Consider the following 14,841-nt stretch of genomic DNA (forward strand, 5'->3'; position numbering starts at 1 on the left):
AGTCTGAAAACAATTCTGCAAGCTGGAGATGAAACAGATTGTTTCAGAGGATATTTGGAAGGCTAGGGTCAGTCACACTGCTCTTCAAGTCACTGTATTTGAATGCAGACACGCAAATCAAATTTATTGGACTCTCTTCAAGATTCTAATTTTTAACAGGGATAAAAGGTACAGAAGGTTGAAGATGTAACATACTTAGCTTAGATGTCTATAGCATAGAAAGCTATACTTGAATATCTAAAGTATGGATAGGAGTAGGTGTTTCCAGGGCATAGTCCATCTTTCCACTGTCCATCAGTCCATCTGACTTTTAACAGAAGGTGTTTTAGAATGAGAAGTGAATGCTCTTTTGCCTACAGTCTATCTAGATAAAAGTTGTCTAAATTTGGTCAAAGGAGTTACGCTACAAGTGTCATTCCCCAACGTAATGTGATAGAAAGCTAGAAGTCAAGTTAAGGTTCCTATCCTTGCTAATCCTTTTACCATTTTTCTGGTAACACTCTGAAGCGTTCTTCAGAGAAGAGACATATCTTTTATGATATCATCTGAAGCATGCTTCAGAGGAGAGAGGTAAAGGGAAAAGAACTATTTTGAGGATCTAAGTTAAGGCAAAGCACAGGCAATCTTTTATATCTTACCTGTACACAAAAATATACCGCTATAACTAAAAAGATATCACAGAAGTGGCTGTGCAGATGCTTGGGGAATTAATTTGCTGTCCTAACAGAAAAGTCAGTATTTGGGTGGTTTTTTTTTTCTTCTACAATTAAGAAGAATTACCAACATGTCAAAATAACTGGGAGAAAAAATACTCTAAACCACTTCTGTTTGGAAATGCTGAAGTGCCACTTTCTAAATGAATGAATTCAACTTACTGACCTAGAAAAAGACAACATATGTGTCCAGAGCTGTCTGGATTTCAGTTTTCTTTGAGATAGACTGGGAAGTCTCAGTGCCAGGCCAAGAAGAGAGCAGTGAAGTGGCATATAGAGTAAAATAAAGAGAAATGAAATTAGGTGTATGGTGGGAAATCAGAGAAAGACAACGGAAATGATGGGAGTGTGGAGGAGGCAGCCAGTCCATCCTTGGCAGTCTGGGAGCAGACTGCGTTGTCTGTTTTGGTCATGGCAGGATGACCTTATGTAGCTGCTTGCAACCATGATGATAAGAGGTCTCCTGGACAAATGGTAAGAGGCTTCCTGGGGGAAAGAGTTTGGGTTTTCCTATCATGGAATTAACTAAATGTCCTGGGGAGAACATCCTAGAGCTGTGAGTGCTGTACGTCAACATTGTGCTGACAAGGTTATGTTGAGGAGGGAGTGACAGGAAGGCACTGGATCCTGCATGACCACAGCGTGCCAAGGTATTTTACTGTTTCTTTTCATGCTACTAGAAGTACACAGCTGACAGGCTGGTCTGTCCTGCTCTCTACAGTCTTTCTATGCCTTAAATAAATGATGCACTCAGTCCACATGATAGAGCAGGCACTGGCGTTTGGTTGTAAGTTTTATTTTGTCTCCACGCTCACAAAGGGGTGTCACTTGCAGCATTTGAAAAGGGACATGTCAGGAGTTGGCAGGCACTACAGGAACATAGCATGAGAAAATCCTCTCAGATATTCATCTTTCTCAGCTGTGGTCTCACGATTTGTCACTGACTTGCTCTGGAATCCTTCACTGATCTGCATTTCTAGAGAAGGCAATGGTATTCATGAGGATGGCCTTTGACGTTCTCTTTAGGAAGCAGGGGGATGTTTCCTTATTGCTGGCTAAAGCAGCCGCTTTGCTAAAGAAGCATTCAGTGTAACCTGGAAAGTGAATAGGAGATGATGGACAGCTGTAATACTGATCACATATCTTTCTTCAGCTGCCAATATTGAAAAGATTCCAAATTAATGACTGCCATTATGATATCTTGGCTTATCTGTTAAATGTCTTCTGGACTGCAACTTCACACTCCTCTTAAAGAGAAAAGGAAATACGGAGAAAGTCATTGCCTTTCAGGTTGTCTGCGCTGTGGGAATAGCCTCCTCCACTGATAATCTGTGGTGGAATTCCTGGCTGCAGTATCTCATATAGTCTTGCCACCTGGTAGTCAGCTTGGTGCTGCTTATGTCTTGGAAGGCCACAGCCAGAGACTTCAACCACAATGTCCCCTCTCTCTGCCCTGGGTAATTTTTCAAGTAAATTAACCTTGTCTGTATGTTACCTGAGAGGAATGAAACCATGGAATTTTTGAAATGGTTGCATTCATTGCCAACAACAAATATTCCTTCTTCATGATAGTTTAAATAATTTTCTGGGGGAATAAACTCCCCAACTTGAACCAGAGTTCATGAGGGCTGGGTTTCTGCTGATGGAAGAATCTCTCCATGTGCATATGGAAGGAGGAATGAGGGAATAACTTAGCTGATTTCTGCATCCTCTTTGATACCATGTCTGGAACCTCATGAAAGTATTGTAAGATTGATGTCTTCATGACCTGCACATGAAAGGTTGCTGTCCACTCTCGTGAGAACTACTAAATTTAGGGAAGTTGAGTTGTTGCAGTATGCTCAGTCTGGGAATATCTGGTTGTATACTAGAGACAATGTAGCATGGAAATCTCTAGCTCTACAGTAGGCTGAGCAGGATTAGTTGATATAATGGCAGATCATCCTAACTGCTGGCAAGAGAGCTCATTTTATCTAGTCTTCACAACGGTAAGGCAATGGGACACACTGGAAATTACAACTATGCTCTTTTTGAGATATAATTCATTGCCTTTTGCAACAAATTCCATAGGGAGGACAGTGGGCTCTAGCAACTTGCCTGACAGAGTGCATCATCTTCAAGGTATTTCATATTTAATGTGGCTTTTTGCACCTGCTTGCAGGAAGTATATTGTGTTAGCTTTGGAAGGTTTTCATTTTGCAGATGCTTCTGCCAGTCTTTCTTATTCAGTGAGCCGTAACATCCACATAACCATTTTTTCTACTCATCAATTTATATGGCAGTGATCAGATGACCCTTTTACTGGCTCAGTGTGTCTGGACGTGTTGCACTGGAGCCATCCCTTTCGCTCTCACAGCACTGCACAGGTATGTCACCACACCTTCTTCCTTGTCCACCTCCCAGTAGCCATCACTAAGGCTATTCTGTCTCAGAGAACGACAGCCTGTGAGTGGCCTCGGAGGTGGAATGAATGGCCTCTGGAAACTAAATAAGTCACAAGGAAGAAAGGAATCATCTCATGATTAGCCTTCCTATGCATACTGAGGTCAGAGACATCACACCAAGATGGCTGCAGTGCTATTTGTGCTACAGTCTTGCTGGTTTGCTAAATGAAGTTTTCCACTGAGATGGTGGAAATCATTAGTGCACTTCTGCTCTGTAACAGATCCAGGGCGTGTTTCTGTTTCTCGCAGATTAGTTTGTTTCTTATGAGGTCTCTGTAATGGTATACATACATAATTTCCGCAGTGTTTTGGGATCAGCTCAAAATGTGTAGCATGTGACAAGTACAGATATTGTCCCTGGGATCAACTTTGAACTCGGTCAGTCCTTGCAAGACAGCTGCTTAGCAGGGCTTACAGGAAGATGCTGCTGATTGCTGCTGAAAGTTTACTTGTCATGTTTCTGCAAATCCAGCAGAAGTAGAGTCAGTGACCTTAACCTTAAATCAGGAGTTGTAGCTAGCACTCATTTCAAATAATAAAGCTTTGGAGAAAGGCATACTGGATGTGACTGTTTTGCAGTGCAGGCTCCAGGAAAGAGACATCTTCGTGTGGTTCAGGAAGTGGTACTGAAATGACTGAATCAGCTTTACAGTCTGCCTCACTGTCATTTCCATCATCGTCCCTTTTACCTAGACTGATTTGTTGTGTACCAGGCAAGTATTCATCTGATGGACCTCCCTGCCTCTAGTAGAGTGGATCACTTGGACTCTTCCTCTCAATACCTCCCCAGGATTACCATGAGATGGAGGCAAGAAAGTTCAGCAGGGCAACTGGCTCCAGATAAAAAGTCCTAATTTACTATATTATGGCACTTCCTAATAGATGATTGATCTATTTTAGCTGTAAGTCCCTTGACAGTTCGATTCTCCTCCCTGAAGTGTTTTGTAGAAGACAACTGCTTCTGGGCTGGGGCTTGCTCGCTCTCCACTGGGGAGTGGTGTTAGTGCAGTATTAGAAAAATACCTCTTTTTTTTCCCCCATTCTGAGAATCAGACAGCTGCTGAGCCTGATATGAGTTGCTTTCACACTAGCCTCTTTCATCTTTCAAAAGGGGGAGGAAGGGAAGCACTGTGAAGTAAAATAAATTAATAGATCCTGCTTTACAGCTTTAGCCAGCCATAGTGAAGACCAGGGATACAGCACCTACAATCCTGGTACCATTTTAACTGAGTGAAGCAGAACCACTGCCCCTTTATCCCCACATTTGAGCCAAGATCCTAAAAGAAAACTGCTTCCTACACTGTCTAACATCACCTTAGATATTAACAGTTCTGTGGGCTAGGATTGTTAACAGCAGGATATTGCAAGGGAAGAGCATGTAATACAAAGCATAATCGTATTTACTGATATGTTCTATTTACTATAGTGTTCCCTATCGCAAAGTATTTTTTCAACATGGAATTAAAGCAATGTGGCAAGTGAGATGAAGAAAGAACTTTTCATTATGATTTTTCTTTTCCAAGTATGAAAAGTTCTTGCAAAATGTTTTGGAGCATTTAGTTAAAGCTAGTATATTTCCTTAAAATATTGTGATTACTATGAAATTCCTTTTGGAACATTTTTTTTTCTTCAGAAAATTTTTACTTACGCTTGTTAATATGAAATATGTTATACCTATGCATTTATTTTTACAGGAAAATACAGTATTTTTTACCATTAAGAATTTTACCATTATGAATTAAATTCCTAGTATACTATGGGTTTTATAACATGAAGAATTAAAAAAAAAAGTAGCAGTCCAGACATTTGAACTAGTAGAAGAACTGTGTGTAGCCCAGACTCTTCTTAACATTAGAGTTGTTTCTTCCAGAGAGATACCATTTACACAGACCATCACATGATGCTCATGGTGCTGTGCAGAGGACCAGGCTTCCAGAGTTCTTGCTGGTTTTGATGAGAGTTGAAGCTGCTCAGAGCCCTGGGTGATAGCTCCGGCCTTTAAGCAGTGTACTATTAACACCAGCTTGGAGGACTGATTCACACTTCCGGAGCACTGAAAACAGGAATGAGACCCTAATTGATTTTCTAACTTCAAAACAAATGTTGTAAAAATTAATTGTTTCCTCCTAAAGGTCTCCTATGTGTATGCAGCAAAACTGGAACTTTCAGAGCAGTGTTATTTTCTGAGGGATCCAGGCAAAACATAACCACTGAAAAATACTTTCTGATCGAACAAGATTAAAGAAATTCTCTCTAATATCAAGTATAACTGTATGTATAGTTTAGATTGATTTTTTAAAAGGTGAGCTAAAACCATCAACGATAGATTTCTTCCCAAATGAAATTTTTGTTTTTGTTTTTGAAAGTCATGAATGGTTTAATATAAGGTTTAACACTGAATGACTGCCTTCTTCCTAACAATGGTACTTTTAACAGGAAACTAATAAAAGTGTTTGTGATAAGTGGAGAAATTGCCCATGTGTATAGAAATTTCCAGTGCTGTCTTTACCAGAAGAAAGAATTTCTTTCATAGGAAGGCATTAAAATTGACAGACTCAAACACTGAATTCCAGTAAATTATATAGAACTATGTGAAACACATGCGTCAGACAGTCCCTTAAAATAACCACCTGCTTGTATGAGCTCGAAAAGCATGAAAGATTCCTGTCCTGTATTTCAGGAAAAGACCAACACATGAGTGTCCTTATCGAAAAATAATAGCAAGGGGTTATGACTGCATTTAAAACTGATCAAAACAGCAATAATTCCATCAGGCTTTGAAAAGATACTGTTCTCCATTAGAGCAATAGGCGTTTGAGGTGTTCCATAGCTGTTATTTATGGAATAGGTTATTTTGAAGTTGTCATATGTGACAGGCAAGTATCGTTCAGTATTGTATTATAGAAAGTAAGGAATTTCTTCACTTCAGAGATCAAAATTAAATGAAAATACTTCAACAAGAAAAACGTATGTATTTCTTTTATAACATCTAATCTTGAAAATTTCTATTTAATGTATTTATTTACCTAACTAATGATTAATATGTGCTCATAGTCCATTTGATGGATTTTGGGGTATTATAGAGGTATTAACCAGTTACAGGTAGCTATTTTCAGCTATGGTGGTATTTTGAAGGGTAGTTTCTAATAGAAAAACACAAGGAGAACACAGTACTAAATTAACACGGTAGGAATTTCTGCCCCATATGAGCACTCTATCTCTGACCTCCCAAGGCAATATAGCGCTGAAGACCCAGGGAAATTCTAAAAGTAGTGTTCCCTCCCCCCCCCCCACCCCCCCTTTTTTACTGTTGCTTTTAACAAGTCCACTAGGCTGATACAGAATATCGCTGAGATTTAGTGGTGACAGGTTGGTCACAGCACCAGGCTGGGTAAACTATGTACGATGTGTTAGATCCAGATTCAGTTTCCTTCTCTTCTCCGTTTTATGTCTGGCATTTGAACCAAAGCTCTTCTAAGAAAGTACCTTTATGACTATGCTAGAAGTTGTCTTGGTGATCTTTTACAGCATCTCTAGTTAATACTTTTGTTTGTATAAAATAATTAAATATACATAGGAACCAGAATTCAAATCTTCTGTAAGTGTGCTGGATACAAGTGACAGGATGATTCTGACTTCAGATCTGGTGAAGAAAGTATTTAAAGAGAATAGTAACTTCAGCAGAACGGTCACAGAGCTTGTTTAGGACTGAGCTACAGCTATAGCCCAATGCTTAACAAACCTTTGTGGGAGTAAGGACACCAGGTCTTAAAATCTTGTTCCAAGTAAGATTGTATAAAAAGCAACTCAGATGCTTGGACAGTAGGAATACTGGATGATAGGAGTCTGTGGGGAAGGCCACCAAGGTGGTTCACAGGTAATAAATACTGAGTTGGAGAGCCATCTTTGTCCAGACTGGATTTAGCTGCCTGGTTACTTTTGAAAGACTGGGTTGGCCATACCCCATAGTTTGGCATTTGCTATTAATGAGCTGGTGCAGGTCTTCATGCAGTTTGTTAGCACTGTACATTCCAGTCTTAATTACCTATTTCTCTCCACCTAATTGTTTTCATGCCTTTCTCAAGGCCAGGAATCCCACAGAGTTGTAGGACCGAATTCTCTTTTTTCATTGTAGTATTATTTCTACAGGATATGTTTGCACACAAAGGATGTGTCTACTTGGCACTTTATCAAAGCAAACTAATATTTTAACTAAATACAGAGGTCAATCTGTTTTTTCTCAACAGTTTATATAAAATAATTAAACTGAGTTGGTGCAAATCAGTTAGACAAATCCTCAAAGAGCAGCAACAGAGTTTAATTGAATAGGCAACAACTGAATTTTTCCAGACTTAATATTCCTAAGAATTGTATTTTTAGGTAATTTTAATGATCTCTGAACTACCTAACTGACAGAAGGCCTTTTTTTTTTTTTTTTTTTTTTTTAATCCTACAGCTCTATCTGAATTCATGTGCATAACAGAACTCCATAAAATTAAAGACATAATTATGTGGTTTTAGGATTGGGCTCTTTTTATTTTTGCAACTCAAAATCATGCTTATTAGTGTGTTTGCTAGAGATATTTAGTCAAGAGAACAGCATAACTTCTTTCTGTAGATCTAGTCATCTGTTTTCCTCAGAAATTACTTTTTTACAAGAAAAGCTGTAAACAAATCAATTTCTTTAGTATGTTTAACTACTAGATGGCATATATGAATTGTGAAGACCATATATGTTAACTTTTTTTTTCTTTATTACTTTTAGGTAAATCAAGTAGATTAATCAATTTCCTGTTGGAATTATGTTTAAAACAAATTTTGCTTATTGATTTTTATTCTTAAAATCTTAAAATATAAGAGAAGGCTATTCCTTTTTGCAAGAGTATACAAATTCTATTACAATAGAAAGAAGCGTTGCTGATTTTTAGTGAATTCTGGTTCTCAGTTATGTCAGAATAATCTACTAAGTTGAAGGATTCTACACAAGACATTGAAACCTGACACTTTATTCCATGGTGATTTTTTCTATAGTGAGAGAAGCATGTGATGTGAGTTCAAGGTATTTTGTTGTTGGAATCCCTAGTCCTGCATTTGGTTATGCAGTGGCTGACTCCTAGCTCGTACAAATATCAGAATAAATTTATAATTTTGGCCTCTAAGTGATTATTTTAAAAGAAGAGAAAGAGGAAGAACATGTGAGCTGATATAAGTTTAATTGGCCTAGCTCTGAAAGAGAGCCTCTCAGCAATTAGTAGCTAGACAGTCTATAACTGGAAATACTTTACCTTAAAATCCAGTAACAAAAGCTTCATCAACCATATGCAAAAACACTTAAGAAGCTTTTTGTTTGTTTGTTTGTTTATTGAATCAAGATTTCAGTCTTCTCTTTGTAGCAGATTCATTAAAGATATCAGAATTATAGTTGTATCAAGGTATTTTTGCATGAACAGAATCAGAGTGCCAAACTTAAATGGATACCTCTGTTATAATTACTATTAGCCAGAAAAAAGACACCCTTGGAGTTGCATGTGGCTAGAAGGTCTCCATAGGAATGTCAGCTAGTGTTTCTTTATATTAAAGCAGATAAAGAAAATTATTAAGCAGCCACATTATTAATAATATTTTTGTTAGTCTTTGAATGAATTTCACTATCTTCCTGGATATTTTGAAGAAGGAAAGAAGTAACAATTTTATTTAGAATTTTTAAATTTAAAACCAAATCCCCTTCCCATATTGTTCTTTGTTTCCAGAACACCACAGAATTCCTGCTTTAGAAGAAGCAAGTTGGTTACTGGCAAACATCAACCAGACTGGCTATTTTAGAGTTAATTATGATATTAGGAATTGGAGGCTGTTAATTAATCAGCTAACAAGGAACCATGAGGTAAGCTCCTCTTCTTATCCCTAAAATCTGCTTTGATATGTGAACCTTCACTCTTTTATCATCCTAAATGGTTCCATTTTTCTGGTTGCCCCTCACAGGTTATCTCTGTCAGTAATCGAGCAGGCTTGATCGATGATGCATTCAATCTAGCCAGGTATGTTTTCCTGAAGATAATCTATCCTCATATACTTTCCTCCAACAGTTCATGCAGTCATTAACTCAGTGGTTGAGTGTGTTTTGAAGTTAAATATGTTTTAAACACAGTTTAGTTCTTTTCCTTTTCTTTTTGATATGGTGCATAAGTATAGTCTGTAGCACATTCACTGCTTTTGATCAATAATTGCTTTAGGGTATTTCCGAGTCTGGAGAGGTCTGATCAATTTTGCGGCAAGTTCAATTTAACACTTTGAAGATAAATAATCTCTTTCCTTCTCTAATGAAGAAGTTTTTCTTTTTTTCTTTTCTCTTTCCCTGATACTCCCCCCTCCTTCGTTTTTTTCCTATATAACCCTTATGTAGTGTTTGAAAGACACCTTCAAGCTTCAGGAATTTTTTTTGCACAAACTTGTACTGTCATATCATTTTTCCTGTATCTTCTTTCTCTTGTAAGTGTATGTGATACTTTTTACATAGAATGGAAAATCAGAGTTCTGTTCAGCAGTTCTGGAATTTATATAGCATTTTGTGTTTTACTGTGATCATAGTTATATAATTTTTATATATATATATGTGTGTGTGTGTGTGTATATATATATAAATATATATATATACATATATATATATATAAAATGCTGGTTAAGTAATGTCTTCTTTACAAATTGAGGCAATGGAATTTTTCCTAATTTGAAATCAGGGCATCTAATACTTCGATAGTCAAAGTATAAAATGAGAAGAAAGTAGTGGAACTTTTAAAACTTTGAGATTCTTCAAGTCTTCAAGAGCATTGTGTCAGTAAAACACTGTGATGTCAAAGGCTGTGTGAAAAGAATTCCTGATATTACTGGCTGTTCTGTTTGCTTGTGTATTTATAGCCATATTTGAGATGTGGCTTGTAAGAATTGGCAGTACAGAGGTACATTTCACTAGAAATGATCGCCAGAAATGTTTGAGATTCAGGCAGAATGTCACACACAAATTACGGCTCAGTGATGTTCCGGCATCACTGCAATAAAACACAGTTGTGTGCCCTACAACTCTGTTCCTGCTGCCAATACTAGACTGAATATATGACATGAACTAATGATTAGCCCTTACTTAACAGTCGAGAAGGATAGTGGGGAAGAAGGCATGATATGCAGAGGAGGAGGAGTCTGATTTTGCTCTTTGTGCTGCCGTTCATTTGTGCCTTGTGGCCTCTTCCCGTTGACAGCAGTGCAGGATTGAATGTAGGTCATCGCTTCAGACTTCAGTGGACCACAAGTTGTGCACTTGCTGGCCTGCAGAACATTGCGCAGTGTTCTGCAATTGTGAGCCTAGACCTCACTGAAAATCTAGGCACTGAAAAATGCTGTTTCTTAACTCGATTCTTATAGGTGGATGTTTTTTCTTCTGAGTCAGTGCTCTTAGGTATCTTATTCATGAGCTATGAAGGCAAGGACCTGACTGCTCATATTTAGAGGCCCAACCTGCAAGTTTTAATTATTGCATTTTGTCTACCTAAAACTGCCTAGACATTAGATGAGTAATGCATTCCTCACTTGCTTTCCAGAGCTGTATTACGATCATACTGGGTCCTGTTGCTTTTTCTAGAGTAACTATACTAGAGCACTATGAATTCTGTCACAAGAATGCAAGTAAAAACATGAGTTCCTTTTGTTAATGATAAGCTGCAGTGAGCTGCTGCTGCATGTCATATTTGTGTGGCATGGATAAAAGTAGATGAGCTAAATATTTGCAGTGCATACACATGTGGATGCATAGACACTGCTTGCTCAGAAATCCTCTTCCAATAAAGATTCATAGATAGAATCCTCTTTCTTTTAAACCTCTGCACAGACTCCTGACAGTAGTATTAGCTCTAATATGTGCCTTACAAGCCAGCATGGGTGCAATACAATGGGTTGGAGGAGAAGTCTGCATATTTGGAAACAATAGATTTTTACTCTATATTCAAAGAGTAGTAGTAAGATAGGTGGACTTGACTAAACTTGCCATATTTCTTCAGCAGTCTATACAGTTTATTAACCTTTTACTTCATTGATCTGTCATCCTTCTTTAAAAAGTATCATTATAATGATTTTTTTTTAATTCTAATTGGCCAGCTAACTTTATAGCTCCTTTGTAAGAAGATTGTGTTCTTTGGTATTATTTGTTTTTATTTCATCTTTCTCAGACAAATAAGGACCCGAGATAGACCCAATCTGTGGTCTATTCCCTTTATGCTGAGTAGGACTAGAGAGGCACTGAGAGGCTGTTGAAAGAGGAGTATGTTGGGGGCAGGCGTTGATTGCAGAGCACCTGAAATTCTCGGAGTAATAAAGCACATGGCTTTACTGGAAAACTAAACAGAGGGATTAGCTGGTGCATGTGGAGCTGTACCCTAGTGCAGCTGTAGAGTGCGGTGCTACCTGCTATGTTGTGTGCTCCTATGTGACACAGCAGTGTTCCTAAAACAAGCTCTCACAGCTATAAAAATCACACAGACCCTTTCAATTTCCTGAAAAAGTCCATGTTCAGAAAGCCGTAGTCAACCTAAAAACAGCTTAGCTTTCCTTTCTTGAGTGCAAGCCATAGTGCAGTGTGCTGCTTACTTTCTGTCTGAGCGGTACCATAGTTTGGGTGTTTCTTTTTGCCTGTATGATGTTACGTGATGCAGAGATTAAACCCACACATTGTCTCTGAATGTGGAGTGAGAAAAGATGAGTAACCTTATTGATCAGGCATAGCAGTAGTTTAGACCTGACTTCTCAGAAGGCTGTCTATTTTTAAAGGTAATTCTGTCCTCAGTTGTGGTCCCTGGGTGCACTGATGCCATGTTGTCTTGTCATCAACTATACACATGCATATTTTTAAAGATAGCAGAAAACTGGAATAAATGCTTTTATTTTTAATTCCCATCTATTATTTTAGAGATAAAATAGTATGTAAAAGCAAGCATAACTACTTAAATTCATGATTTTCCTTTCTAAAAGAATTTCCAACATTAATGGTTCTTTTTACTGTACTAAAGAGACTGTTTCTTCAAAATATTCCATCATTCTTAGAAACTGCTGAAGTATTCCCTAGTCTGATGTTGAAGTTGATACAGATAATGTCCATTTCACAGCAGAGAGGTTTGACTCAATTTTTTCCAATACCCTAATACAAAATTTCTTTAGGTTATTAATACTTACTGATTTTATTTATGGAACAGGTATAGGTCTTATTGTTAGTATGATTCAATAACTTTTAGATTTGGAGAAAGCTGGAAAAAATTACTCCTCTAATTTATTTTGGAACGCTCCAAAATGCACAAGGGGAATGTATGTATTTCATTCCTCCAAAATGTTCATTATTCTTTTAGTTTCTGTCCAGCATTAATGATTTCTCAAAAATAAACAACATAAATGAATTGATAACTCCAAGGAATATTTTAAGCTCTTTAATCTCCTAATATTTTGTCCATTTTGCATATAGATATATTCCTTCTTTCTTCTTGGTGTATTTTGGTCCATAAAATTAATCAAGCAGCACTAAATTGACTAATAACAATAAAAGGGAGCTACAGCTTGCACACTTTGAGTCTGACTTTTCAAAAGCTTGTTTGTTTCTCAGATTTTTAAACATAATTCTGTTCTGTAATACCTTTGTGTGTCCTGAGATTGTAGAGAACTGTGGCCTTGACAGTAACACAGCTTATTGAAAAACATTTCCAAAATCTTGAGCAAGAATAGAACCTAGATGCTCTTTCTTTCCTTCTTCTTGAAGATGCTCTATTTTGGGGGAATGTTCACTATGAACTTTCAAAACAAACTGAAACGATGTGGATTGTAGTAAAACTGATGGATTGAAGGTAGACTGAGAAAAATACAAAGAAAGAAAAAGACAAATAGAATTGTATACCTTCTGTAAGCTTAAACTGAGCAGAAGGTAATTCAGATAGCTCTAATAAGTACTGTTATAGGAAATAAGTACTGTTTCTTGAGAGTGTGAATAATGTTGTCAGCTCTCCTTGTCTTTCTAACTGTTTCCTCAGGGTAAAGAGAGGATCAGATAGCTAACATGTGAGGTGGGATGCCCCTCACCTTATTTTAGACATGCCAGACGTTGACATGTATATCTGAGCTGGTCACCTGGTGGCCCATTCACAGTTAATGGAGAAAAATGTGACCCTTTGAAGCTCCTTAACATAGAATAAATTACCCTTCTGATGTCAGGAGCCTTGGTCACCCCTAGTTCTTGTTGCTGATCTCTAATCTTCAAAGAAACTTCCCCTCATTAAATTGGTTGATTTAATCCAATATTAAATCAAAGAAATATGTCTAGTTCACATTCAATGTTAATAGTATAGTGTTCTATCAGATGTGGCTGTGGATAGGTTTTCATGCTCTGCTCCTCTAAAATAGTTTATTCCTTCCCATTCTGGAAGAATGCATTTGTTTTGTCTCTTGAAACCTAGTATGCATCTAATATCCAAATATAAAATTTAAGAATACTTTTGGCATATTTCTCAGCAGCATGTCTTCAATGCTTATCAGGATTTTTTCCTTAACTTGATTCTGGGTGTTAGTACTGATATATGGAATTACTTCCTTTTAATCATGATAAAGCATGAAAGGTTTCTGTTAGATAATTATTCTGCTCCAGGAATGCTTGTGTGTTCCACAGAAGTCTCTTTTGCTTCTTCCTACCATTCAATTCTGTGAGCCTCCTTGGGACATCAGAAAGTAGGGGAGGAAGTCTGCATCTGTCATCATCTTAATCTGAGCAGTGGAAAAAATACTCTAGTGTGTGTATGAATGTGGGATAATACAAAGGGTGACAGTGTTAGAAGAAGTGGATGGAAAAATTAGGAAACCTCGAGGGAAGACTGTTCACACTAATGTCATAGGTAACAATCTGGCCATATCGGAGCACTGTCCATTTCCTTTCACAGATTAGCGGGACAAGGAGCTATAATCTCTCTGGACTAATTTTCTAGGCCAGCAGAACCTGCCTCTGTAGACTTCAACTAATATAGAGAACTGTGTCAGAAATGAGCAACCACAATAAGCCATACCTCCAGAACTGTCTGTGAACTAATGAACTTTCCTTCTTACGGCCTTTCTGAAAGTTCTCTTGCAGAGCTTCATTCACTTGGCCTTTGGTATCCAGAAAACTATAACTTTAGGGAGGAAAAGAAAAGCAACAAACCAAAAGCAACTGTCCCTTTATTCCTTAAGTAATTTCCCAATTGTAAAATATTGTCACTCAGGCAAAAACATCAGTCCACTCAGCTATCTGAGGCAGCACCTTTTTTGTTGATCTGATTTCTGGATACTGAGAAGCAAAATGATCGTAGTGGTGATCATAACTGCATTTGAACCTTTCACCAAACTAGTGCCAAAAAAGCAGCACAATGTCACCAACATTAACTCTGAAATAAATGCTGGGCAATGGAACTCCTGACTATAGCAGTCACTGTAACTAAGCTTCTAGTTTATACCCTTCTATGTAAAATCCAAAATTATTACTGATAAATTTGAAATATATTTTCTTAAACTATCTTTTAGAAATATGTGCATAACAAAATTAAACTCTGGAGCTGAAGTTGTCTTCATTGCACTTTTCCTCCAGAGATCAAGACTGCATTTATTCCAGCATTTGAAGTCTTCCAACATAT

At 37.5% G+C, this 14,841-nt stretch overlaps 1 protein-coding gene across 1 annotated transcript in view; it reads left to right on the forward strand.

Moving 5' to 3' along the window:
- The window catches only part of TRHDE (thyrotropin releasing hormone degrading enzyme), a 214,615-nt gene that overhangs the window by 160,320 nt on the left and 39,454 nt on the right, over positions 1 to 14,841 (forward strand). The window contains exons 11-12 of the mRNA XM_062584629.1: positions 8,908 to 9,041; positions 9,140 to 9,195. Of these exons, the coding sequence (XP_062440613.1) occupies positions 8,908 to 9,041; positions 9,140 to 9,195 (190 nt within the window). The remainder of the gene's footprint in view (positions 1 to 8,907; positions 9,042 to 9,139; positions 9,196 to 14,841) is intronic.

Source organism: Rhea pennata, chromosome 1 (assembly GCF_028389875.1).
Source record: "Rhea pennata isolate bPtePen1 chromosome 1, bPtePen1.pri, whole genome shotgun sequence".
In the NCBI taxonomy this organism is placed as follows: Eukaryota; Metazoa; Chordata; class Aves; order Rheiformes; family Rheidae; genus Rhea; species Rhea pennata.